The 24688-nt window shown below is 51.2% G+C and overlaps 5 protein-coding genes across 5 annotated transcripts; 1 reads left to right on the top strand and 4 right to left on the bottom strand.

Annotated features, from left to right (window-relative positions):
- Positions 1-905: 905 nt before the first annotated feature.
- Positions 906-2196, bottom strand: TrAtP1_004125 (uncharacterized protein; the record flags this gene model as incomplete). The annotated part of the gene is made up of 5 exons (XM_066112172.1): positions 906-996; positions 1236-1510; positions 1565-1706; positions 1784-1814; positions 2175-2196. The coding sequence occupies 5 exons, from the start codon at positions 2194-2196 to the stop codon at positions 906-908; spliced, it is 561 nt and encodes a 186-aa protein (XP_065968255.1).
- A 2622-nt stretch (positions 2197-4818) lies between these two features.
- TrAtP1_004124 (uncharacterized protein) lies at positions 4819-5163 on the top strand (the record flags this gene model as incomplete). The annotated part of the gene is made up of 1 exon (XM_014083746.1): positions 4819-5163. One exon carries the CDS (start codon positions 4819-4821, stop codon positions 5161-5163), a length of 345 nt encoding a protein of 114 aa, XP_013939221.1.
- Positions 5164-11994: 6831 nt separating this feature from the next.
- TrAtP1_004123 (uncharacterized protein) lies at positions 11995-14133 on the bottom strand (the record flags this gene model as incomplete). Its single annotated transcript, XM_066112171.1, has 1 exon — positions 11995-14133. The coding sequence occupies one exon, from the start codon at positions 14131-14133 to the stop codon at positions 11995-11997; it is 2139 nt and encodes a 712-aa protein (XP_065968254.1).
- A 28-nt stretch (positions 14134-14161) lies between these two features.
- On the bottom strand, positions 14162-19372 carry TrAtP1_004122 (uncharacterized protein; the record flags this gene model as incomplete). Its single annotated transcript, XM_066112170.1, has 2 exons — positions 14162-17085; positions 17137-19372. 2 exons carry the CDS (start codon positions 19370-19372, stop codon positions 14162-14164), a joined length of 5160 nt encoding a protein of 1719 aa, XP_065968253.1.
- A 2621-nt stretch (positions 19373-21993) lies between these two features.
- TrAtP1_004121 (uncharacterized protein) lies at positions 21994-24595 on the bottom strand. The gene is made up of 5 exons (XM_014083742.2): positions 24205-24595; positions 24000-24069; positions 23843-23923; positions 23405-23755; positions 21994-23327 (listed from the first exon to the last, which is right to left on the bottom strand). The coding sequence occupies exons 1-5, from the start codon at positions 24531-24533 to the stop codon at positions 22302-22304; spliced, it is 1857 nt and encodes a 618-aa protein (XP_013939217.2). The 5' UTR covers positions 24534-24595; the 3' UTR covers positions 21994-22301.
- Positions 24596-24688: the final 93 nt, after the last annotated feature.

The raw sequence follows: 24688 nt of genomic DNA, 5'->3' as shown, positions 1-24688 counted from the left end.
GGCAGATAGAGTGAGGGCTGAAGAAACCCTGTCGGGCACATGCAGGCTATCCAGTATCAGAGATTGAGGTCCGTCCGCTCCTTGCGTGTACAAAGTACATACGCTACCCGTACAGGTAGTGTTTCCTAGAATGGAGACAGAGCACCGCGGGACGGAATTGGCCAACGAGGGGCTCGCGCAGGGGGGGGGCTGCCAACGGTCAAAAAGTAAAGGCAAGACAGTCAGAAACAGGACAGCGCCAGGACCTGAGAGCACCGGCAAGACTAGCAGGAGTGAACAGCGACAAGGGCCGGAGCGGGCACCGTGCCACTGTGGAGAAGGCGTGTAGTCGATTCCACTAGTGAGAGGATGTGTGCACGTATCAGAGTATATGATCTGATTAGGGAATCGATGGGACGTCGACTAACAGGGTGAGGAGGGAGGGCGTGCCGTTTCAGAAAGGGAGTGTGACAAAGTAGGGCGGGGGGGTCGAAAAAATAAAAATCTCAGCCAAGCTTGATGAACTGGCGGGAAACAGAGCAGAGACGGACGTGGAGGGAATTAGATCGAGTCAAATAGAACAAGGGACGAAAGTGTATGTAGAGGACGGGAAAAGAAAGGGAAATAGTAAATACCACAAACTGCAGCGCAGAGGTCTCTCTCTTTCTCTCTCTTGACCAGTTAGAAGACTCAAGTCAGTAGCAGCACACTACCCAGGTGATGATGGTCAAACAAGCTGATGAAAGGCGAGGAAATTACACAACGGCATCAAAACAAGACAAGACAAAACCATGACGGAGGAAGATGGATAGCAATCATAACATACCTGATAGACACCATCGACCATGTGGCAAAGGGCAGAGATAGCAATTACCATGGCAACAGACAGAACTGAGAGATGGTGTCTGTCGAATGCGGGGGATTGGTTATACCGATGTACGTGTAGGGTCTGTAGACGCATAACTGTAAGCCGTCAAGGCAGACGAGAAGATGCCAACGAATCGGCTGGATGAGGCACTAGATGAGAGAAACAAGGTTAACTAAGTGGGCAAAAAATCGAACCTTCCAACAGCATGTCCCTTGATAAGACTAGTTTGAAAAGAGAAACCCTCCCATTGGAGAGCTAGGCAGACAGGATGGAAGGCAAGCAGGCAAGCAAAGGCAGGGAGCGTTGCAGCTCCAGGATCTTTGTGTGCCTGTGAGCGGCTGCTGCAGCTGCGCGTCTGGGGAGATGAGCAGGAATACCTAGTACATACATGGCGATAGAGGGGCTACTCAATATGCGAGTGCCCTGCGTGCTGCGGTAGGGAATACACGGCTTTGCGTGGCTACTCCATATTGGGCTTCGGAAGTGCTCCGTGCTGTGATGCAAAAAGGCTGTGCTGCGTGTGCTGGAAGACAGCTCGGGAGGCAAATGGGCGACGTCTCGCGCGCCCGACCCAATTGACGTGGGCGTGGCCTTTGCTTGCCTGTGGCTGCCACGAGCATGGGGCGCCTTGGAGTTGCAAAAGATTCGTCCGCCATGCTTGTGCTACCGGCACGGAGACTCAAGGGAGCAGCAGCAGATCTCCTGGCTCCGTCTTACTCGCCCACTAGAGAGCTGCCTTCTGGAGCTACCCTCTGCCCGGATGAGGCAGATGTCGCGCTTGCGAGAGCCACAGGGCTCTAAGAGTGGAGGAAGAGAGGGGTTGGTGGCGGCTTGGCTGGGCCATTTTCGCTTGCTGCTGCTATAACTCTTGTTTATTAGCTGAGCACGGGTGCAAGATACGGAGACTTGCCTTTTTGCTTAGGCTGAATGGCTTACCTATTGAGGTTCTGGCCTTGCCGTGTCTTGACTAGGACCAGGTCGGTTCAGGGCCGGCTCTCGTCTCGAGATGGATGCGCCATAGCACCGTGCATATGTACGCCGTAAGTAGCTACATTCTGGCTGGGCCGGCTCTGCGTGCGTATCGAGGTACTGTACTCGGCATCTGTGGCCGTGCGGTGTTTGGATGCAGGTGCGCGTGTATGCACGCCATGTTTGTTGTTTTCCTGTTGTTTTTGTTGATGTTGATGCTGCCGTGTACTGTACGAGGGACGAGTGCTGTTGTTGTCGTCGCTGTCACGTTATCGCCATGTCTCCGGTGGGACTTTCTCCAACGTCTTTAAGCTTGCAATTTCGATCTCGCTTCGTTATCGATACGACTAGCAGTGACGTCTTTTGTCTCTCCCCAGCATTTTGCAATTGTAGAAGGTGCCAGTGCTCTGGATGGATGTAACTTTTGAATACATTATTTTCCTTTCTTATTTCTCATCCTCGTTTTACCAACAGAACAGTGCGTTGATCTTCTCATGCGCTAGACTGTACCCCGAAGCACTTACTCACTCGGCTACTGGCGTTTGGAGAAACGTGGGATACGATAACACCAAGAGGGTGTACGGGGCGCCGCAGAGCTACCAGGTTCTGCATAGAACATGCTTCTAACGCCAGGCATAGGTAGCGGGATACTTGGGCACAATATGTCTAGGCTCGTCCAGATGCGTGGCAGAGTGTATGCGACATGCCTCTACGCTCTAGGTCAGCAGGTAACACCTCCTACCACTTTCATTGAATCTAGCAAACTGCTCGGCCCTCCAGCTGACAACCATCCTCCCAAGAAAAGCGACACGTAATGCTAATGCCACAATTTCTGGCTGCTGCGGACAACAATAGCTCTGTATTCTACCGACAATTCACTGGCCTTCAGCATTGTGGCGGGGTTGCAATGGCTTTCGCAAGCTGGGGGCAAAAGCAGAAAGCATGGATGCCATTGGGTTGGTTGCAAGGTAGGGCTGTTGTGGATGCCGGGTTTATAGGCTACTGCGTCTGCCAGGGAGGCAAAAGGCCGATCCGACTAGGAAGCGGCGACGGAAGTGCGTACAAAAGCGACTGACTCATTGATGGGGAATTAAATCACGACCTTGTGAGTGTGGCTTGCTGTCCGCTTTACACCCCCCCTTTACTTACATACCTGTATCTATTGCAGAACGACTGACTACCATTCGTGAGTTTTACCCAAAGAGAGGACCTCGTTGTGGAGAGGCTTAGATTCCTTCATGATGCAGTAGCAATGCTCTAGACTTTCCCTATTGAGCTGTGTTGGACCATGGGCAAGCCAAGCCTTGTTAATGCGGAACCAGTTGTCGACGTGGGCCAGCTCTGGGTGGCTGAAAAGACAGCTTGACGCTGAGCTGTCACCGCCTTCGGCTCCGCCAAACACGCAAAGCCAAAACTGGATATGCTTGTTTAGAGAAGGTGAAGACAATAACGCACAACTAAGTACCCCGAACGTATACCTATACGCAGGATAGGGAACAGTCTAAAATAACGACAAGCCAGGGTAGGCAACGAATATGGGGAATATAAGGCCGTGTGTGGGCTATACTACATACTACTACTAGTATATAGTAATACTAGTAGTAGTAGTAGTAGTAGTAGTATAGGTATTTCGAGTAGATCGACTTATCCATATGGAAGCACGGAATAGTATCAGGACCAGGTTAGTGTTCTTCTCGTACAAGTTCGGACATTGTATGAGCGGTGTTCCACTTCCTCCTCTGCGTTTTGCTGATGCAACAGCTATAGTAGTACGTACGAATGGCGGTGGCTGATACCATGCTGATACCCTTGTACAACAGTGTTTATCTTCTAAAAAGCGTTGATGATACGATGAATATGGTGCATCTGCCGTGAGATGTCATCCTCGCGCGCAAGAATCGCCCACATCGCCCACCGGCGGGCCGAAAAACAAGATGCTAGATATGATACACACTGGTAGCTTCTTAGAGAGGGAATCAAAGAAGCGCCTCTACAAGTACCTCTCTACTACCTAGTCGGATGTTCATCTGCTATCCTACTAGTACTACTACCGCTGGTAGCACGTACGATGTAGCAGTCATGACATGCTTGAAGATGCGCGGCTAGTCATTTATTAGCATCTCCTTGCAGAGACCGCTAAATAGCGGAAGTTGTTGAGATGCGGGCTCGCAACGCAAGACAGGCATAGAGAGCCCAGACGACTGCCTACCTGTACAAACGTTCTTTGTACATGCCCTCAAGCTCATATTAACACAAGCTCCTAGCACGCAAGCGTATCTACAACTTATGCACGTGTAGGGAGGCCAGATATATTGGGGGCAGAAACAAACAGGTATATGGAGACAAAAGTACGGAGTACGGAGACAGCGGGCGGAGCAGATACTGCATAGAAACAACAACTCGAGCCGATCCATGTAGGACTCGACCGGGGTGACACATCTCAAACTGACGGTCTCATCCAGTAATAATCCGGTGCTATCATGGATGCCAGTAGCACCGCTTATTGCTTTCAACATGCTCTTCGTGGTTTGTACAAAGGCGTGCTTTGCTTCGTACACGTACATTCAAATGCACACAATCGCAACACACTCACATCAGAGAGGCCCGCAAAACGCTAGCTGTTGCCTCTTTGCTTTGACTAGCAGGCAGCACAACTGCTATAAGGCACGCTGCGCGTTTATGTAATGCGCTGTGCTCTCTTTTCGCTCGGGCCAGGGCCAGGGTTCCGTTGAGACCAATCTCGAGCCTCCAGCTTCCGAGCAAATGCGCGCGGATGGACGACCCGATCTGCACGTCTAACGGAGTAGGAGTGAACGACCTTGTCCATGAGGGGCTCCCAAGCCTCGCCAGAACCGCCTAGCAGCTTTCCGTGCGTCTGCCTGCATGCATGGATGCATAATAAGGCCATTGATACATACAGGTAGCACTGCGTACGAGCATTCCCATCCAGGATACGCCTCCTTTCGACTCAAAACAAAGCTCTCACATGTACCACTACGGCAATGAGGTTGCTGGCCGCATGGGACGATGTCCTGCCGCTATACTCGCGCACCTACTTGTATCAGACTGGTACTTGTGCGTCTCCATCTCCAAGTATGGATACGGCCTCCCTGCTTGCGCTAGCACGCGGTCCTCAGCTCTCGTCGGCCTTCTATTTTAAAACGTCGAGTAATCTGCACATGCACATCCCTCTTCCAAGCAACCTGGGCCGCATCCACGGCCGCGCCATGAGCCGTCTCATGATCCAAGACAAGCCCAACGTCGTCCGCACCGATGAGAGAGATACGAAGCAGTCAGCCGGGGAAAATAAACCGAAAAGCCGCACTAAACTTGTTGCACCCTTGTGAGCCGAGGAGGCGGCGGCGTGTCTTAGACCCTTCCTTTTCCGATTCAGCTTTGTGCTACTGCCATCTACTTGGAACCAGTGAAATTCCAGGGCGCTACTCGCGTGTGTCCCCTGCTAAACTTTTGGTGTGTGTCGTTTGAAGACTCTACTGCACTTATATGGTATGTGCCTTAATAACACAAAAAGGTGTGCGAGGGAAGAGGGGAGGCATGCGAGCATCATCAAGCCGCGTAGCATTTCCATTTTGAGAGGAAACAACAAGAGGGTAAACTAAAAAGCCCTCAATACAATGGCTCCTCGCTTAGCTTTGCCAAGTCATGGTACTAACGCTGCTATTTGTCTCCAGCATTGCTGCTTTATGTTTTATGCTGAGGCGCATACCTACTTGCACTGGTGTATAAGTGAGTCTCGGCCACGGACACTTTGCACATTACCTCCCTCCACTGCGAAAACGTCTCCTTACTGCAGTTCTAATGCTACTACGAGCACCTGCAGCGATATTATCGCCATGGTACCACTGCTAGTAGCAGTACTACGAAGCAACGCATCTGCAGCTTGCATTAGGATGCTTGGCCGCGATCCAATGAGGATCCTCAGACGGCATCTTTCAAACCTCAGAGTTTCGGCAGACCCCACTCGATTTAGCGTTTTTCCGCAGTCGGCATTTTCCGTGCTAAGAAGAGAACGATGAACATGTGGCAAAGCATGGAGAGACAAGTCATTGTTGCCGCATTCATCTGCATCTCTTCCAGGCTAGGGCATTTTGTCTACTGCAAACAAGAGCATCCTATCCGCTGTTTGCCAGAACTAACCAAGTACTGTACGTGGACTCAAATACTGGGCATGATACGATACAGCATCCCTCCAATGACGCTTGGAGGAATGGCCTGTAGCTGGCCTAGTCGTTTACATCCCACTTTGATCGTCACGACTTTTGCTCCAAGAATAGGTCTCCACCGGCGGTAAATCAAGCTGTAACCATTCGTCGCAGTTCACGTCGTCGTACGGATACAAGGCCGCTCGCAATAGCCGAGTATTGCTCCGCAGCAGCCACGGGCGACGGTGACCTTGTCCTTCCCCACCGGGCAGGTACCCCGTTGCAAGATACCGTACTACTAGTATATACGACAGCAACTCAGTACATGCAAGGTACTTTGGTTGGAGCTGCCAGCAAAAGTTAGATGCTCATTGGCTACTGCGCCTCCCACATGCCGTCAACCTCTCGGTGCAGGAACGATGTAATGGTGCTACGTCCAATTCCGTCATGGCCCTCCAAAGCGAGCACATGCTTCGGGATGAGCTTCTTGTTCCTTTATACTTCCAGCCTGAGGCATGTCAGTTCTGGATCTGGACTCAGCAAGGCAGCAAGGCATCCTGTAGGGGGACCTTGTTGCGGATACGAAATAGGCGTGGGTTGATACGGCCGCTCGTATCCCAAAACCAACGATTTTCTCGATCAACACCCTCTTCCTTACCGGGCCAAGACGTCTAATCCGGGTTGGATTAATTAGTGCTGTTGAGAGGATACAGGCCGTTTTGAATAGTCGACCCATTGCTACAGTGGAGAAACATACAAAACCATGCTCTCTTCGTGTGGTTCAAAGAAGGAGGCGTGTGGATTGACAGTAAGTATGGCCAAGAATATCATCGCCCTGGAAGCCAGGTACTGTGACAAAAGGGTTTCCCAGCCACCCCTACTTACACAGCCTGACTCTAGGCTCTATGGCTTGACATCGACGACTGGCTCCCTTTTGCCGAAACTGGGACGAAACGGTTTCACAAAGGGCGAAAATAGTTGTCTTGTGGCACTTCGCCTTCGCGCTCCTGCGGCTCGGCCTCGCTGCATTCGTGACTAGGCTCTGTCCGAACTTCTGGCTGTTTACGCTCTCGGCAGCCATGATCGAGATCAGGACCCGTTTAGTTTCTCAGCACGACCTAGATAGTCTCAAGCTAGCATCGAGCCTCTCCCATCACGCCACCAGACTTGATAGACTCCAACCCTGCCGGAAGTAGCCCGCGGGCCTCGATCTAGGTTAGACGATCATGGTTTTCTTTTCTCGGGCAGCGACTCTGTGCTCATCTCCATGTTAGCCCGCTATATCTTGGTCTTCCGTGAGGCTCAGAATCCTCCTAGCTTTGATGGCTGCATGACTGCTAGTGCCGTACTGTTGGCATAAGATCATCTCATCTCAGCAAATGCCGGCACAATGCCGCACGTGGCTCCGAAAGCCATGTGTGAACGGGTCAACTACAGGCAATAAGTATTATTAGAAAAGTCTTCATTTGTTTCGAAGTATCAACAGGCACTTGCAGCACACAAAAACTCGCTCGTTTTGAACATGTTTCTCGGCAACAAATTTCCACTGCAGCCCACCTCAGCCGTACCAGACTTGGCAACACTATTCAGATACTATTACTACGCCTTCAGCTCGGTAGTAGTTTTATATCAAGTTTCCACATTACCATCCCACTGGGAATTGGGCTTTTGGCGCCGGTAACCGCCAGTCGCCCTCGGGCCAGCGGCCTTGGCGGCAGATAGGCAACAAGCCGACCAATGAAACATGGCCTCTGTTGCTTTCTTCGAAGCTTGTGTTGGCCCAGTGGCGAGTTGATCCCATTCCCCATTCCTAGCCATTGAGTGTTCTTACTAAACTCAGCCCGGAGCTTATTGTCAAGGCCACCGTTATTCCAGGCGTGGACCAACAGCATGTGCTAGTAGACACAGCAGTTGCTTCATAAGGACGTGGTGCAGGATAAGCGGAAACGGGACGAGGTTGCTCACACTGAGAAGCGGCAGACTACTCTCCCCGCATTCGCCACACCCTCAGGTTGAATAGACTTTTTTCTTCATCCTCAACTTCATTTGTCTTGGAACCCTCTAACCTTGAATGAACAGGAAGCAGAAAGTAAGCCAAGCAAGCCACGTACCATACCGGATTTGAGCGAGTGCTTAAGCAAAGACCCGAACCTACCTGACAATGCCGCAATCCACCACTCAATGGCCGAGTTTCAGTTAAATTAAAACAGCCATTCCTTCCTTTCTAATTTGTCACTTGAATACAGTTCCATACTAGCACGCTCATAGAAATGGCCTGATAATCCACTATCCGATTGGATCAGCCTCAGACGGGATGTGCCCAGAGCAGGCATTGTTGCAGCCAACGTATATCGGATTCGTCGAAAGAATTTTCATTTACCCTTGGCCGCTGCCCCAAATAGGACAAAGCCCATTTCTCCTCTGCCCTTGGACTACCTACTTGGGTATATGGGCCACCAACCTCAGCTCCGGTCCGCAAAGCCAAGACAAACAGCGGGTTGGGCTGGATTCGCTATTATGACGCTGTTGGCCGCTACACATCAGGCTCGACGGCACACAGCATATAGAAGGGTGTGATTTGTTTCGTCTTAGTAGTGTTACCACAGATCTTTCCTGCATGATTGGCAAATGCAAACGGCATTTTTTGCAGCTCTTGATACTACGCCAATAACATGACTGCATATACGTCTACCCGGGCTATGTGGATCCACCCGAAGTCTTTAGCTTTTGTGACTTCTGCAACTTGGAAAGCTTCAGCACAAAGGCAGTATACTTCTTACAAGCTGGTCTACAGTATCTACATTGCCGGGCCGAACGGAACGGCAACTTAGTAGCCAACAAGCAGGCGGAGCAGTAACCTGAACCAGGGTTTTTCAGCTGTCTGTTACCCCTGGCCCTTACACCCTCAGCTGCAGATAACCGAGATACAATCGTTGCATCGCCGTAACTATCCTGGGCCACGCTGAAGAACTTTGGATTTCATACGGGCACCATTGGACAGCCAAACACAACCTACCGAAGTCAATTGATGACCAACATGTTCATGACTTGTGGCAAAACTGTGGATAAGAAACGGGGTCACCGTCAACTAGGTATTGAGCAATAGCTAACCACAACAGTTCTCGCATCTTACTTCAGCGATAGAATCCTCATGTGTTGCATAATATTTTTGTTGGCTAGAGTGATGGAAACCTGCAGCCACACGCGAAGACCCACACAACGCTAGAGCAGGAGACGATACTAATGGATAATGCTAATAAATACAGCCCAACAGTATTTACTCTTTATTTCCCTCACGGCTAGAGGATGGTAGGGTGCAGCCACAGAGGATCCGTTGTCCATAGTTCCTCTCAATGGAGTAGGTGCCGCCGGGAAAATCTCCCATGTTACGCGCCTTGAGTCGAGAGAAATCAGATCATGGTGCATCGTTGACTCAAACGCCCATGCTGTGGCTGCGAATAGCTACTATATGCAAGCCCTACTCCGTATACTACGCCAGATACAAGTTAGAGACCGGTAGCATTTTCAGGCGCTCTCGCACAGCGGCATCCAACCACGGACTCGGCCCCGAGCAGAAGACAAATCGGTTCCTGATAATCAGCGGCATATAGGACAAGGTTTTTGCCTACTGTCTCAGCTTTTCTGGTCTACGCCCAAGATACCTGTCCGGCTGAGTCGGTTTATCCGATGGATTTGAGAATATAGATGTTAGAATCACGCCCCTTTCCAACCCGGCTCCCGTTTATTATGACAAACTCTCTTTCAGTTGGCGCAGCAGTATCTCTGCCGTCTACCTTTCAAAAGGAAGAGTACAAAACAAGTATACTCGCTGGCTACCCTTCGATGTGAAGTAGCCGAGCTGCCGCTATCCTTGTTCTCTGTTGTGGGAGAGACGACAAATTGCAAGCTACCGTTGCCAATTTCTCCACCACACATAACCGCAGCTCGATGGCCGCTACTGTGCTTCATAGGGCGATGGCTTGCTTCATGGCACATGCAAGTGCGATTTCCGCGTGTGGAACGTTTGCTCCCCCATTGTTTGTCCGGTGGGATGGAGCGCAGCCCTTGTTTAGCTGGGAGGCTGGCAAGTGGCATCTCGCACCACCCAGATGCTATATCCCGACAAACTCTATACTATATTCATCTAGTTCGCGCCCTCAGGCGTACAAGTAAGGGACTTGGCCCTGCTACATAAGCCGCATCTCGTTGAGCTTCGCTACTACTGCTACAACCGCCACTACTATTACTAGTATAGTAGCTTCAGACCCTCCCCTTGCTCTATGCAGGTCTCTCTGCCCTTCGCCACACCAAGACTATTGGTTCCTAATATATTGGAGCGTGGCTTTTAGAGCCTCCTCCCTTGCGTGACGATGCTCCGCTGCTAAATGAAGAACGAAAACCGGCCCCCGACCAGTGTATGGCCAGTGGACTGATGTGAGTGAATATATCGCCTGGCGCGGCGCCTTCTAGTCTATACACAAGATCACCATTCCGCTTTTCCAACAGTTTCTTTTCTCTTCTTTTTATATCCGAAGCGCCGCTCTTATATGCGAGATGGCTGATTTTGAGCACAAAGCTATCATTCTGCACCAGATTTTGTTAGGAATCAACTTGGACGATGAAGAGAAGAAATGGGAAGGGGAAACACTAATGCAGAGCTAAACCACACGTTTTTTTTTTTTTTTTGCGTACTCTAGCGTCCATCACAGCCTCGCTCAGCTATCCATGCAAACACTATATAGCCGAACTCAAATATCAGTATGATCACCCATCCACTACTGTTTTCGTCACGCCTAGATGATTTGTGATTTGTTGCGTACAAGTAAGATGAGATTTCAAGCGAGATGCAGGGGTTTGATAGAACAAACTCAAACTTAAAAAAACAAAAGCCATGGTTGTGAAGAAGAAAAAAGAAATTAATAATTTTCCCTTCTTCGTTGATGGGGGGGAAAACAGAGGTTATTGAAAATTTTGTTAAATTTATCAAAATCAATCAATCAGTCGTCGTCGTCGCCGAATGCTAACATAGAAAAGGTCTCCCTCTATCCGCCATGCAGAGAAAGGGGGAGAAAATGATACAGTTATCTAGTAAATAGCAGGAAGAATATAAAAAAAAAAAGACGAAAATGAAGCAAAAACCGCTCACTATCCGTGGCCATGAAAATGGTCTGAACAAAAAAAACACGTTGTATAACCCTATGAAAGAAAACACTACATCGAGGTAGTTTTTTTCTTTTCCTCCCTTTCCCTTTGCGTTGCTTTACTTTCCCATTTCCTCCGCAATAATTTTGTAAATAGAGAATTCCGCAGCTTGGGTAAAAGAAAATAGTCTTCTCCTCTACCATTTCCAGCTTTCCCCCTTTCCCTTCATATGATTTGAATTCTGGCATCAAGCCGTCCGAAACTCGTATCGTTTCATATCGTCTAGCTCTCGTAAAATAAAGCCGTGCGCGTACTACAAAGCCATTCCCCCCTCTCTCCTATCTTCTTGCGTTGTTCATTTGATTCCATTCCATGTCATGTCATGTCGGGTCGTATCGTGTCATGCTGAAGAAGGATATGCTCATGTTGGTTTTTCGAAGCACGCACTAGACTTTGAACACTTTGACTCTTAACATCAACTAGAAAAAGATGTTTGCATATGCCAGCCAAAGCGAGAGAGAAAAAAAAGAGGCCAAAAAAAAGGAAGAGAGCAGGAAAAGAGAGAAAGAAAATAAAAAAATCAACTAGGTGTGAATGCTGGAAGAGACGAAGCGTTCATTTTTTTTTTTTTGGTCTCGAGTCCCCCTAATCACCAAGCTTTTTGTCCCGGCCCCAACGCCAAAGTAACTCTCATAGACATTGAGGAAATACATCTATAAGCTGCCTGTCTATCCGAATCCGTAGCTGATGTCAAACATGGAAGGGGAAAAAAAATAAAGGATGAAAAAAGGGTAGAACGCAGGTTTAGAACCATGGGTGCTTCCGGAGAAGGGAGCCCTGCCATTAAAGTATTACAAAGACCAACGCAACATCCTAGAGTTCTTTAATGATTGGCTCCTGGGTGCCATTCTCATATTTAACCTCAACGGCGTTGTTCTCGCGGCTCTTTGCTAATTTACGAGGCTGGCTCTTTTGCCCCTTTGCAGCAGATCCTCTTCTTGGTCCAGAGTCGGAGTCTTGATCACTAGACGTCCTGCTTGTTGACCCGCTCTTGGTATCTGCTTGACTCGCAACGGAATCGTCGCCAAAGGGAGTTTCGAGCTCTTCAACATCAAATATGGGACTACCAGGGTGCTGGAATTCCTCTGATATCTGAGCTCCGTCAAGTAGCGAGTCGCGCAGCGAACCCGATCCGGACCTAATAGGAACCGGCTTCCGAATAACCGAATCAGAACTCGTGCTGGATGTATCGCTGGGAAGGGGCTTCCTTGGAGGCGGGGGTAGCTTTGGAACATTCGATACCATGTCGCTATATCCATTCATACCGGAGCCCGGGTACGTGATGGCGTTTGACGGAGACGGGGTGGACAAGGGAGGAGCAGGATTTGAATTACTCATGTACGCGTCCAGCTTCCGTTTAAGCACCTCTGCCCGAACCGGCTTTGCAAGGTAGTCGTTCATACCAGCAGCCAGACACTTCTCTCTGTCGCCTTGGATTGCCGATGCTGTCATGGCTATCACTAGGATTTTCCGGACTTCATCGATTGGGTCGCTTCGAATGAGCTTGGTAGCTTCATATCCATCGAGAACCGGCATTTGAACATCCATAAGGACAATGTGATACGGGATACCTTCTCTGGCCTTTTGCCGAAGGCCTTCAACAGCCTTGAGTCCATTTTCATATGCACTAACACTGGTATAGCCCAGCCGCTGTACATATTGAATAGCAATCCTTTGATTGATAGGATTATCTTCCGCCACACAGATACGAATATCCTCCTTGGGAATCCGCGTAAGATCGAGATACGGGTTCGGAGAGGAAGCTCGGTCCACAAATGAAGAAGTTCTTGTCGAGTATCTGTCAATAGGCGGTAGCGCTTGAGATTGGGCATCTCCAGCAGCAACATCAGGCTTGGCTCTTTCAAAGGAGACTGTGAACCAGGCGGTGGTGCCGAGATTTGGTTCACTCTCGAGCTGAATCGTTCCTTGCATCATGATTTCGATGAGTGACTTGCAGATACTCAGTCCAAGTCCACTTCCACCGTATTTTCTAGCCGTGCTGGCATCGGCCTGGCTGAATGGCTGGAATAGCTTCGCCAGCTGTTCTTGTGGAATTCCGATCCCTGTATCTCGGACCCAGAATGTCAAAGTGGCCCTCTCCTTAGTTTCCTCGTCCAGCCGGGCGCCAATGGTGATGGATCCATCCTCTGTAAATTTTAAGCTGTTGCCAATGAGGTTTCCAAGAACTTGGTGGAGGCGGATTGGGTCGCCGTAGATTAGCATGGATGGCAAATTAATGTCGTGAACAATCTTGACATTCTTCTTGGACGTCTTCTCTCGGTTGCTATAAGAGACTGCTCGAACGACTTCCCTAACCATTTCTTCGGGGTTGAAAGCAATGATATAAAGTTTCATCTTATCAGCTTCCATCTTGGAAAAGTCAAGGATATCGTTGATAACAGTAAGTAGAAGATCGGCCGAGACTCGGATGGAATCTGCCATTTCAAGCTGGTCCCGGTTTAAGTTGCTGTCACGTAAAAGTTCTGAATTGCCAATGACACCGTTGAGAGGCGTCCGCAGCTCGTGAGAGACGTTGGCCAAGAAGATAGACTTGGCCTTGGCTGCTTCTTCGGCTAATTTGACATTGCGCTTCGCCTCTGCTTCTGCGTTCTTTGCCTTTGTCTCTGCTTCGATGGCTTTCTTGAGTGCGCGTTTTTGTACCTCCACCATGGAATGGTTCTCTGCCGAGATCTTTTCAATGTTCTTTATTGACAAGGCATTGGAGTAGCTGATGCTGATTTGGTTGACCAAAAGCTGGAGAACGGTTACGTTGCGATCCGTAAACGATCCAGGAACGCCTTCGAGATACAACACGCCAAGTAGTGGCTTGTTCGCATGGCGTATCGGAATGGCAATGATCGATTTGCTCGTCGGATTCCTTTGCAGCCAAGACTCATTGACGTTGCTAAATCTCTCGTCAGAGACAATATCCGATATGAAGACAGTTTCCATGAAACGTGTACAGTAGAGCACAACATTCTCAGCAATTAGAGGGGTGTCTGTGAGGGGTAGGGCGGGTTTGTGTGCTGAAGCCCCCTTCTCCGGATCGCCACTTGCAGCTACACACCAGCCGTCTGATTCCGCGTAGACCACAATAGCGGCATTCGTGGCCGAACCACCACATGTCTGCAAAATGACATCGCACATGGTCTTGAGCAGTTCTTCTACCTGTAACAATGACGAAATGACCTGAGAAGACTTGAGGATTGCGTGCAAATCGATCATATCGAGAGCAGGGAGTCCACCGCCGTCTTCTGTCTGCATGTGCATCGAATTTCTCCAGGCTCCAATCTGCTCCCCCCTTTGCCTCTGTCAAGGTATTGGAAGGAATCTGGGTCAGGACATCATCTTCCTCTCCATCCACAGGGCGATATTGGACCGAAGGTGCGTCGGTGACAAAATCGGTCTGGACACCCATATCGGCAACGCGATGATTTCGAGTCGGCCCATGCAACAGAAGGGAGTGCTCTTCCTCAATGGCATGAGCAACACCAGTAGCTGCCACTTGCCTGTATAAGCTCAGGGCATCTAGAAGAGCGGCACGGGCAGACCGCCGCGCCCTGCGTCGGATAAAGAAGCCCGCCATGAGGTAGTTGCCGAGGGCTTCTTCCAGAACGAAATCGTGCTCGGCAGCATGGTCCAAAGCCTCCTCGTAGTGTTGAATACAATCGCCGTGTTGGCCGGACAGCTCTGCCATTTGTGCTTCCAAAAGTTTTGCCCATGTCAGGTAATTTACATTGGATACCGTTGTCCAATCCGTGATCAGTTTCAGATACCCCTTGAGCCGCTCTGCCAGCTTTTGAGTCTCTTCGGAGAATTCTCCCGGCTGACTTCGCGGATCTTGAATCTTCCGAAGCAGATGGCCCGAGAGTGCCAGCCCATAGAAGAGGACGATCAATCTGGTATTTCGTGATGACCAGATGTCGTTGAGATGATCAATACATCTATCTCCAACCTCAATGGCCCGGTCATAATGCCCATACAAGAATAGGACGACGATTTCAAAACTTTCGTAGAACAGCATAGGGCGAGTACTACCTTTAGTCCGTTCCCATAGTGACTGCTTGTAAGATGCACTATTGTGCTCACTGTCGGTCATGACCTCCAACGGATTGTGAGCGCGAGTTTTACCCTGTAGCGCTCGGCAAGCTTGTCTGACGGCAAGGAGCATTACTCCACCTCTGGTGTCACAGGCCCATCTGGCAATCTCTTCGCAGGCTAGTTCACAGAACGTTTCAAGCTCGGAGCAATTCTCGCTCGCAAAGAATTTAAGCTGAGCGGCTATACCATAGCTGTGGATTGTCGACATTCTGTCACCTGCAACAGACGCCAGCTCAATTGCGTCATCCATCTGGGAAATAGACTGCGGCATGGAGCAATGCGCATGCCCAATGAAGCACTGATGTAGCATCTCGCCCCGTGCCAGCGTGTAAGCATCACGGGCCTGAAATAACAGATCCTGGGATATCATGGCCAGTTCTATGGCCAACGGGATCATGTTGAAACGTGACATTGCCACAACAGACAGGTTAAGGAATGCCATGCCAGACTGTGGGAAAGAGCCTCGAGAAAGATGGGTATCAAATAAAATCAGGCTAAGATGGTAAAACTGCAAATGGTCGGTCCACCAGGCTGCATTGGTAGTCTCGGCAAACACCGCACTGATGGATGCCATGGAGGGATCGCTCGATTTCTTGTGACTGATGATTGTCTGGCGGTCCGTACTTTGTATCTGAGCCGCAATCTTGTGGAATCTTTCGTCACATTTTTCATACGACGCTTCTTCGTCGAGGGAAACGCCGAGTAAAGCCAGAGATTCTTTGAGAGAAGCAAGTGCTGCCGGAGAGTTGCCACTCTGCGCAAATATCCGTGACTGTAAGACATAGGCGGGCGCTTTGTCTACCGGGCTGTTGGCATTGTCTAGGATGATGGAAAGGAGATCACCTGCCGAGGTTACTTGATTCATGTATAGATGGCATTCAGCCGCCCGGAGGTAAAGCTGGATCGTTTCGTCATAAGAGGCATCCTCGACTTCATCAGACCACGGGTTATCCTGCAAGAGTATGACCGCCGCATTGTAGTACTTGACCGCCGTAGGTCGAGCGCCGTTCTCCGTTGCGGCCTGCGCACACTCCATGAGCAGCTTACGAAACTCCCGACGGCAACGTACCCGACGCTTGATTATTTCGACGGCGGTGCAGATATGTGAAGCAGTGCTATCGCGCTGCCTGGCTTCCACTGCGTAGTATTTCAAAAGCGTCTGCGATATGATGAAGTGCATCTTTCGAGCATTACACTCTTTCAAGGCTGAAGACGCTTGAACATACCGGTCGTGTGCGAAACGAAAGCGGTCATCCGACTCGGTTGGTACAATGATATAAGACTGAATAGCCGCTTGTAATCCTGCGACAGCTTCTCCTTCGGTGTAGGCGCGTTGGGTGACATTGTCTGGACAAACCACCCCATCGTCATCGCGGTAGTCAAACTCTCCGCTCATAAGCCGGCACAGGAGCTCGAATGAAAATGAGCCTCCCAGGAGAGCCGCCCAAGCAAGCACCGCTCGCGCAGCAGACGGTAACTCAGCCAGTCGGTGAGTGATAAAGGCAGTATCTAAAACATCATAATCCTTCTCGCCTTGAAACTGTGCGAATAGTCTATCCATGTCATAGTGCCATTGGCTATCACGGTAGTCATACCAAATGCACTTCTTTCTATGGCAGGCACTAAGCATTTCTCGCATGTAAAACGGATTGCCGGCCGTCTTGGACTGAATAACTAGAGCAAGTGAAAGGATTTCTTCGCGCGGCTTAGAAAGAGTTGTCGACACATATTGAAGGATATCATCCTCGCTGAGGGGATTGAGCGTGATTCTCGTAACCTGCGGGCGCACACTGCGAGGGTTATCTAGCAGGCCATCAGCATCTCGTGGGACCGTTAGGAGAGAGGCATAATCACCATCCGATTCCGGGGGTTGTAGCATGGCCCGGAGTTTTGTTATTGAAAGCTCTTCTGGTCTGTACGTTACGATGACAACCATCTTCATCCTGGCGGCTATGATCTGGGAGATGAGCTCGAGAGATTCATCATCGGCAAAGTGCAAGTCTTCCAGGCAGAAACAAATAAACTTGTGCGCGGTAAAGACCCTGAGCACATCCAGGATCGTGTTGATCAAACGCATGGTTTTGGTTGATGCTCCAGCGCAGAGATAGTCTTGAGAAGATTGCATTCCATATCCTGCCTGAATCCGCGGTAATGGCCCCGGAGATTCTCCAGGGGACGACGTCCTGCGCTTCAGCAGTGGCCGCGAGCCTGAGCTCTGAGATGACGAGATGGGCCGTGGAATATTCGCGTCCGGCGAACCAAGGAGAAATTCTGGCAATCCTAGGACCCTGTGCAGCATTGGCCATACTGGACGAATATATTGCTTCAGGCCCACGTGAAAGGGCGTATTTGTATCCCTTTCACCCCAGACTTGTTTGAATAGTGATGATAGAAGCTTAAGCAGCGGTCCAAACGGCGTTCTCTTTGCGGTGTCGAACTTGGCCGTCGCGCAGTAGCCATTGCGCCGAGCATCAGTCAGGACCGACTGCACAAAGAGACTCTTCCCCACACCACCAGCACCTTCCACCATGATGACTTCGCAGTGCCCATGACGTCGAAATTTGGCCGAGCCAAGCTGTCTAGACAGGCTGGACGCACCAATGTCCATCGGACCACGAGGCCCTTCCACATTTAGGCTCTCGACCATGCTTGAGGAGTCCAAAGAACCCAGAGAAATGGATTGGTGGCGCTCCCATCGCTCCCATGGCCTCGTAAATCTAGGATACATGGCAGCTGTAGACTGGGATGACGAAGTGGTGTCGGTCGACAAGGTCATGGTCTCGGATATGATTGTAGGGAATAAGCTGTTTTTAGTTTGTCGAGTTTCAGATGATATAGTCTGAGCAAACGATCCGCTCCTGCGGTTATGGCCATCAAGAGAGCTGGCACCGCCTTCGCTAGAAATGTCATCAAAGGTCATCATCTCGTTAAGGCTGGCTCCGTCTGAGAACCTGCCGGTAGGGCCCTTGCGTTGAGCGGCATGGCTTTTAGCAACACGGTTAATGACTTTGAGAACGGCAGCTTTCTCCTCCTGCCGGCCAATCATGGAAGCCGGGAGCATGAAGAAGGACGACACATCACTTGTTCCGATTTTGAACTCCTTGAGAGCCTTTGTGTTGCCATCTTCGAGATACTCTTGGATGCAGATTAAATCGTGACGTAGTCCGCTAGCTGAGTGGTAACGGTCAGCAACGTTTTTAGCCGTGCATTTCTGGATAATTCGCCCGATAACGTCTGGTATGTCCATCCGTACGGTGGCCACATTGGGGATTCTGCGTCCGAGCACGCTTTGTACAATATCGAGAGCTGAATCGCCCGTGTAGACGGGCTGCTGAGTAAGGAGGCTCCAAAAGACAACGCCGAGCGAGTAAATGTCGGTACGGCTATCGGGTTCGGCGGGCATTCGACCGGTCTGTTCGGGGCTGATGTACAGCAGCTTATTCCTGCCTCCCAGTTCTTTGGAGAGCAAAGACCAGCCGGTGCTAGTCAGGCCATGCTCGAAGGACCTGGTGCCGGAACCAAAGGACATGACTCGGACCTTGTTTTCCTCGGCGTTGAAATGGAAAGCATCGCCGCGGATCTCGCCGTGAACCATGCCGCGACTATGGTGGAGGATCTCCAAGCACTGGGCCGCACCAATGGCGAAATCGAGAAACAGTCGAAGGCTGATGGGGGCTTGAAGCGTTGGTCGGTGGTGGATGGCTCGATATGTATCGCCATCTTTGCGCGCCTCGTAAAAGGCAGGGCCCATGTCTAGGACGTCGAACAGGAGGTTGTGGCCTGGATGTTGGTATATGGCGACAACGATGGCCCCACGGTCGCCGGTCGTCGGGCTCAGCCGAATCAAATCGAGAGGTTTTACGATGTGGTCGCCATGGGGGTCAGCCGTCGCCGAGACGCTTTTGGCGATCTGGAAGGCCCTCTCCTCGCGGAGGGCATGATGTGATACGCGCGCCACGACGGGCTCTTCGATGTACGCTACGTCGGTGGAGGATGGCGATGCGATGGGATTGGAATGGGCAGCGGGCAGCGGGGAGGCGGGGGGGTTCGCTGCTGTAGCCGAAGCTGTAGCTGGAGAGAGGGCCGCCATGGTCGGAGGGAGTTGGACGACCCGACTGGAGTTTGGATACAGAGCCGGGGCTGGAGGCGTTTTGCGACGAGGTAGAGGGGGGGCAGCGTGGGATAGACGTATCGAGTGCCGAAAACATGCCTAGGTAGTGAAGCGAGAGAATCAGAAGTTAGCTCTCTCGATCTGGCGCCTCTGCAAGAGCAGCCATCACGGCCATTCTCTGTCTATCTACAAGATGCCTTGCTTTCCCCTCTCAGGCCGGGCTCGTTGCTTTCCTCCTCTTCAAATCATCCACCGCGGCAGAGGGCGACTCACCAGTAGTCATACGACGAGTGGAAGGGCGGCGTCGCTTCATCCCAAGTATAACCAGCTATCTGTCGGAGGCGTTCAAACAGCCGCGGCGGCGGGGGAGGCGGCGGGTCGAGCACATCGTCGGGCACGAGGGCTGGACCGTCCATGATGGCGCGCGGTCATAGGAGGGAGGCAGAAAAAAAGAAAAAGAGGAAGCCCCCCCAGCTGGCTGCTCGGCAGAGGGTTGAGGCGGCGGCTTGCACTCGGAGTCCAACGGTCATCCAAGCCCGCACGCAGCGCCCATCGTCGGCCCGGTGGTTGTATCGGTAGGAGGAGTTGCGGTAGGGGTCCCGGCGGCGAGGAGCGCAGCAGCCGATGGATGAGCAGGGCAGCTTGGCTAGCTCTAGGGGTTTGTGATTAATTTTTTTTCTTCCCTAGATTCTCTGGCTGCGTTTCTGCGTTCGCCGAGCGGGCACTACACAAGTCGGGGTCCTGATGGAGGTTTTGTTAGAACTGGGGCTGCCCATCTGGGTTGCAGCGGACTGGTGGTGCTTGCTAGCAGTCAGCACAGGCTACTGTCGCCCGGCTTGTGGCTAATGCCAGGTGCCTGTAGGTGTACTTGGCGGGCAAGCTTCAGTGACTTGCCATTGCCGTATCGTGGATACAGAGCTACCTCCCTCCCACCGGCAGTTGCTAGCAGCTTGTCGCTGCAGCGCAGGGCCTGGCCAAGTACACACCAAACTGCGCCAGGTACATCGCCCTTCATTCCGCGCTCAGGCCTGGTACCTGCTCGGGGCCTTTTGCGCAGTGCTAGCAGAGAAGTCTGCGCGGCGATATGTACTAAAATGTCAACTTTACAAATCGCCCGAGCTCGTGCAAAGAGGGCGAGCAGCACTCGTAGCAGCTGCAGGCCATGATTTCTTTTTTCCTCTACAACGTGATTCCATCTCTCTTCACCTCCCTTCTCTTGGCTCTGCAGGAAGTCACGATATAGCTAAAACATGGCCGTGTCGCTCTAATGGGGGCCGAGCCATGCTTGATAACGCGGCTTGCCGGCCACGGGACGCCATGTTCCACCGCATCAGCCATTGATTCCCATCCATACCAAAGCAGCGGCAGCGCGGGAAACGCTGTGCCCCGTTGCGGACTGGTGAAAAGGTCCAAAAGACGATGGCGCTAACAGACCGCTTCAAGGGTCTTCCAGGTGTCGTCAGGTTAGTAGTTTGATCAATGCTTTGGCCAGCAGCTGAGCAGGGCCAGTTTGCCGCCTCTCTGCCTCTGCATCACTGCATTTGCTATGAGAGCGACCCCCGCTGAAACCTGATCCGCTGGCAGAGTGCTAGTGGTGGATGAATTTTGTGCCTTTTGGGCTTTCCGTCGTGCTGTGCCTTGCGTATTGTGATTGTTAAAGGCATGGGTTATTAGGTATGACGCCTCCTCGCCTGAAAGGAAAAGAAGGGCTTGGATCCATTATTGAGAGATCTAGCAGCAAGGTGGTGTGGTGTGGTGTGGTGCGCGAGCCCACACCACGTCAATCTCTTCATCATGCCTGAGGGAAATATGGGAAATGCCAAATACCTTGCCCTGGTTGCTGATCTTCACGTTCCAGGCGCCAGCGTGTCAAAGGGACATGCCCATGTACCCACCCAAGACGAGATACTGATGAACCCAACCAAGTTTTTTATTTTCTTTTCATCAGTCACCAACGTCAGAAACTATCTGCCATCCAGGTACCTATGAAGCATGACTTGTATAAGTGAAATACCTAGAGGCAACGTGGAAAATGATTTAAGCTCCGCAATGATGTCTTTCCCAGGAGCCGTAATCCCGCGTAAATTTTTCTCTTTGGTACAGTAGACTGACTAAAAGGTTTTTTTTTTTTCCCCAACTCAACCCAAAGGACATTGGGCTACGTCTGAAAACGGCAATGATGCTACATACCCATACCCTAGGACTGGCCCAAAACGCTTTCGTCAGCTGCTCTTACTCGGACACAAAACTTAATTGCCAAGCTCCTCTTTTGATCCCATTAAAAAAAAATACATGGAAGGAAAGGAAGAGAGAAGGAAATTTTCTCGAGTTTGTTAGTGTCCTTGGCGGCCTGTGCCTGTAGAGGATGATGTAGGTGGCCAAGCCATCCCGCTCAACTAAAAAAGTGTCAGGGAAAAAAAGAGAAAGAAATGTGCAGTAGTACAATGTTTAGCAGCTGCATGTTTTTACTGTGAAGTAGTGCTCGGCAAACGCTCGGAATGCACTTGTATCTGCATTGGCACAATTACATGACCTCTGGGCCTTTACAGTACTCAGATACATTTGGTAGTCACACTTATGACATACCTAACAAACAGCCAATGCGCCTAACAACAGATTTATTGTTATCAAAAAAAAGAGCAAAAATCACTCTCTATCTCTATCATAACCTATACTCGCTATTTCGCAGCGAGGGAATCTATACCGACTGCCCATACACAACCCTAGGCGTTCGTATCACCCGAGCTATTCCGAAATTTTCAGACCTTTGAAATACCCCCATTCATAGCAGACCACATAGCTACCCAGATTGATTCGATAGCCGCTGCCTCACATTACAGTGCACGTGTACATTGTGCTCCTTATATACCTAGTATTCAACCTCCATCATCCCGATGCTTGCAACTCCTTAGTTCCTCTCGCGGGTAGGCAGAGGCTGAGCTCCGTAGGAAAAGGCCTGCGCCAGACGCCTCTCGGTGTTCTGTCGGCCGTTGACAAAGTCAGGGTAGTTGAGGGTCAGCTCAACGGCTCCGCTGGTGATGGCGTCGACGGCCTCAACACCCAGCATGAAGGAGTGGTCCTGGTTGCCGACCTCGTATCTCCAGCTGCCGAAGCGGCCGCGAGAGTAGATGCCCAGGTCCTGGAGCTTGGGCAGGAGCTCCTTCAGGACACCCTCACGCTCCAGAGAAGGAGTGGGGTATCCGTGGTCAAAGGCACGGTGGTAGGTCGAGACAATCTCGTCCTCGGGCTTGAGCATCTCAGTGTTGACGAGACCCTGAATGCAGTCCTTGAGCAGGTTGTCGACATCCACGGGCTTCAGCTCAGACTGTGAAACCTCCAGCATGATGGACCAGTAAGGACCGTCCTGAGCCTCGGAAGAGGCAGCCTTCTCGCCGTTGGCAAGGTACAGGGTTGGCAGCTTGGCGTTCTTCTCGGGCTGGTTGTAGGGAGAGTAGTTGGAGAAGATGGTGGCACGGTAGAAGGGGCAGTTGTCCTCTGGGAAGTACAGCCAGCACTTGTCGCCGATGCGCTCAGGGCGCTCACCACGGATACCAACACCAATGACGTGGGTGGTGGAGTAGAAGAGGCCCTTGGACAGGGTGATTAGCTCCTGGTTGCCCATCTTCTCGACGAGGTGGTCGACAGCCATGGTGTTGACCAGGGTGCCATAGCCAATGGTGGTGCCGTCGGCCATGGTGACGGTCTTGTTGGCGGCGTCGATCTTGGTGACCTCACCGGACTTGCCAAACTTCTTCTTCTCGGAGGGAAGAGTGTCGGCGACGGCGATCCAGATACCACCGGTACCGTCCCGAGCGGGGAATCGGAAAGTGGCATTGGGTCCCCAGTTACCGGCAACCTTGTTCAGGACGACGTTCTTGGTGACGGTCTTGACATCGGGGGCAGCAACTCGCTCGCCGAGCCACTGGCATTGCATCTAGAGGAGGGAAGCGTAAGTAAAAGAAGACGTGTTTTGCGATGGATGATTTTTGTGAGCAAAACCCGTTGACTTACCTTGGTGGTAGGGACGGCCCAGACCTTGTAGTTGTAGGGTCGCATGAAGATATCAGCAACACCAACACCGGTGTTTCTGATGATCCACTCGTCAAAGTCCTTGGGCTTGGTGTTGGCAACGCGGTGCTCGAGGGCAGCGTCGATCATGCCCTCCAGACATCTGACCTGGTCCTCCTTGGGGAGCATGGAGATGTTGTTCTGGAAGGGGTAGGGGACCCAGAGGCCCTTGTAGCGGACGTAGGAGATTCGCTGGTGGACGAACCAGTCATCGTCCTTGGGGAGAGCCTCGTCCAGGCAGTCGTCGAAGTACTTGTAGTGGGAGAAGATGACATGACCGCCAACGTCGTACAACTAAAAAAAAAAAAAAAAAAAGCAGCAGCTGTCAGCGCAACGATTCCAACGCGAGGTTCCACGGCGAAGGCGAGGTTGAGGACTTACGAAGCCTTCAGGAGTGACATCAGTACCGGCAAGACCACCAGCCTTGTGGGAAGAGTCGACAATCAGCCATGAAGGGCCGTTCTAGCGACTTGGTTAGCAACGAACAAGAATAACATCGCGGGGTATCGAGATCTGGCGGTGAAGGGGGCGCACGTACGATCTGGTTCAGACGCTTGGCGGCACCGAGACCAGTAGGTCCCATGCCAATGACGAGAACATCAACGTTACTGCAGTTGAATCAGGCGTTAGTTACACAAGAGCTTTTGGGACAGGAACAGCATCGCATAGAGGCAATTGAAGCCAATCCAGCATCGCGAATATTTCGCGCTGAATAGGGGAAGCAGAGAGAGCAAAATACGCACATGTCGGCCATGGTGGGGGAAATTTGGTGAGGCTGGAAGGATGGGAAAAAAGAGTTGAAGCTGGGAAAAGGGAGGGACGGTGCTGCACACGCGCCAAGAAGCAAGTTGAAAAGAATGGGTATAAGGTGATGCCTTTTGCAAAGAGGATGAAGAAGAAGCAAAAGAGAGAATCCAATGGATCGCGGCAGCTGCCAGGCAATTTGCTTTTCAAGTCTTGCAACTGGGAAAGGAGTCGGTGATGGAGGGGCTGCCCGAACTATTCTGGCGACAGGGGCTGGCCGCACGCCCAACCCAATTCTCACCTCAGTTTTATTACCTGTCCTCTCCATTGACCCTACGACCCTGGCAAGCCCGATTCCACCCCTCCATCCCACTCGCAAGTACGAGTCGCTAGCACGCGTACGGCCTTAGTATCACCAGCCTCGACCAACGGCGGGTGGCCAAGCCGCCACTGGGTGGGCAGGGAGTAATGAAGAGTCCCACC

The sequence above is a fragment of the Trichoderma atroviride genome, chromosome 2 (genome assembly GCF_020647795.1).
Source record: "Trichoderma atroviride chromosome 2, complete sequence".
Lineage (NCBI taxonomy): Eukaryota > Fungi > Ascomycota > Sordariomycetes > Hypocreales > Hypocreaceae > Trichoderma > Trichoderma atroviride.
This window is presented reverse-complemented; position numbering and strand designations above follow the sequence as displayed.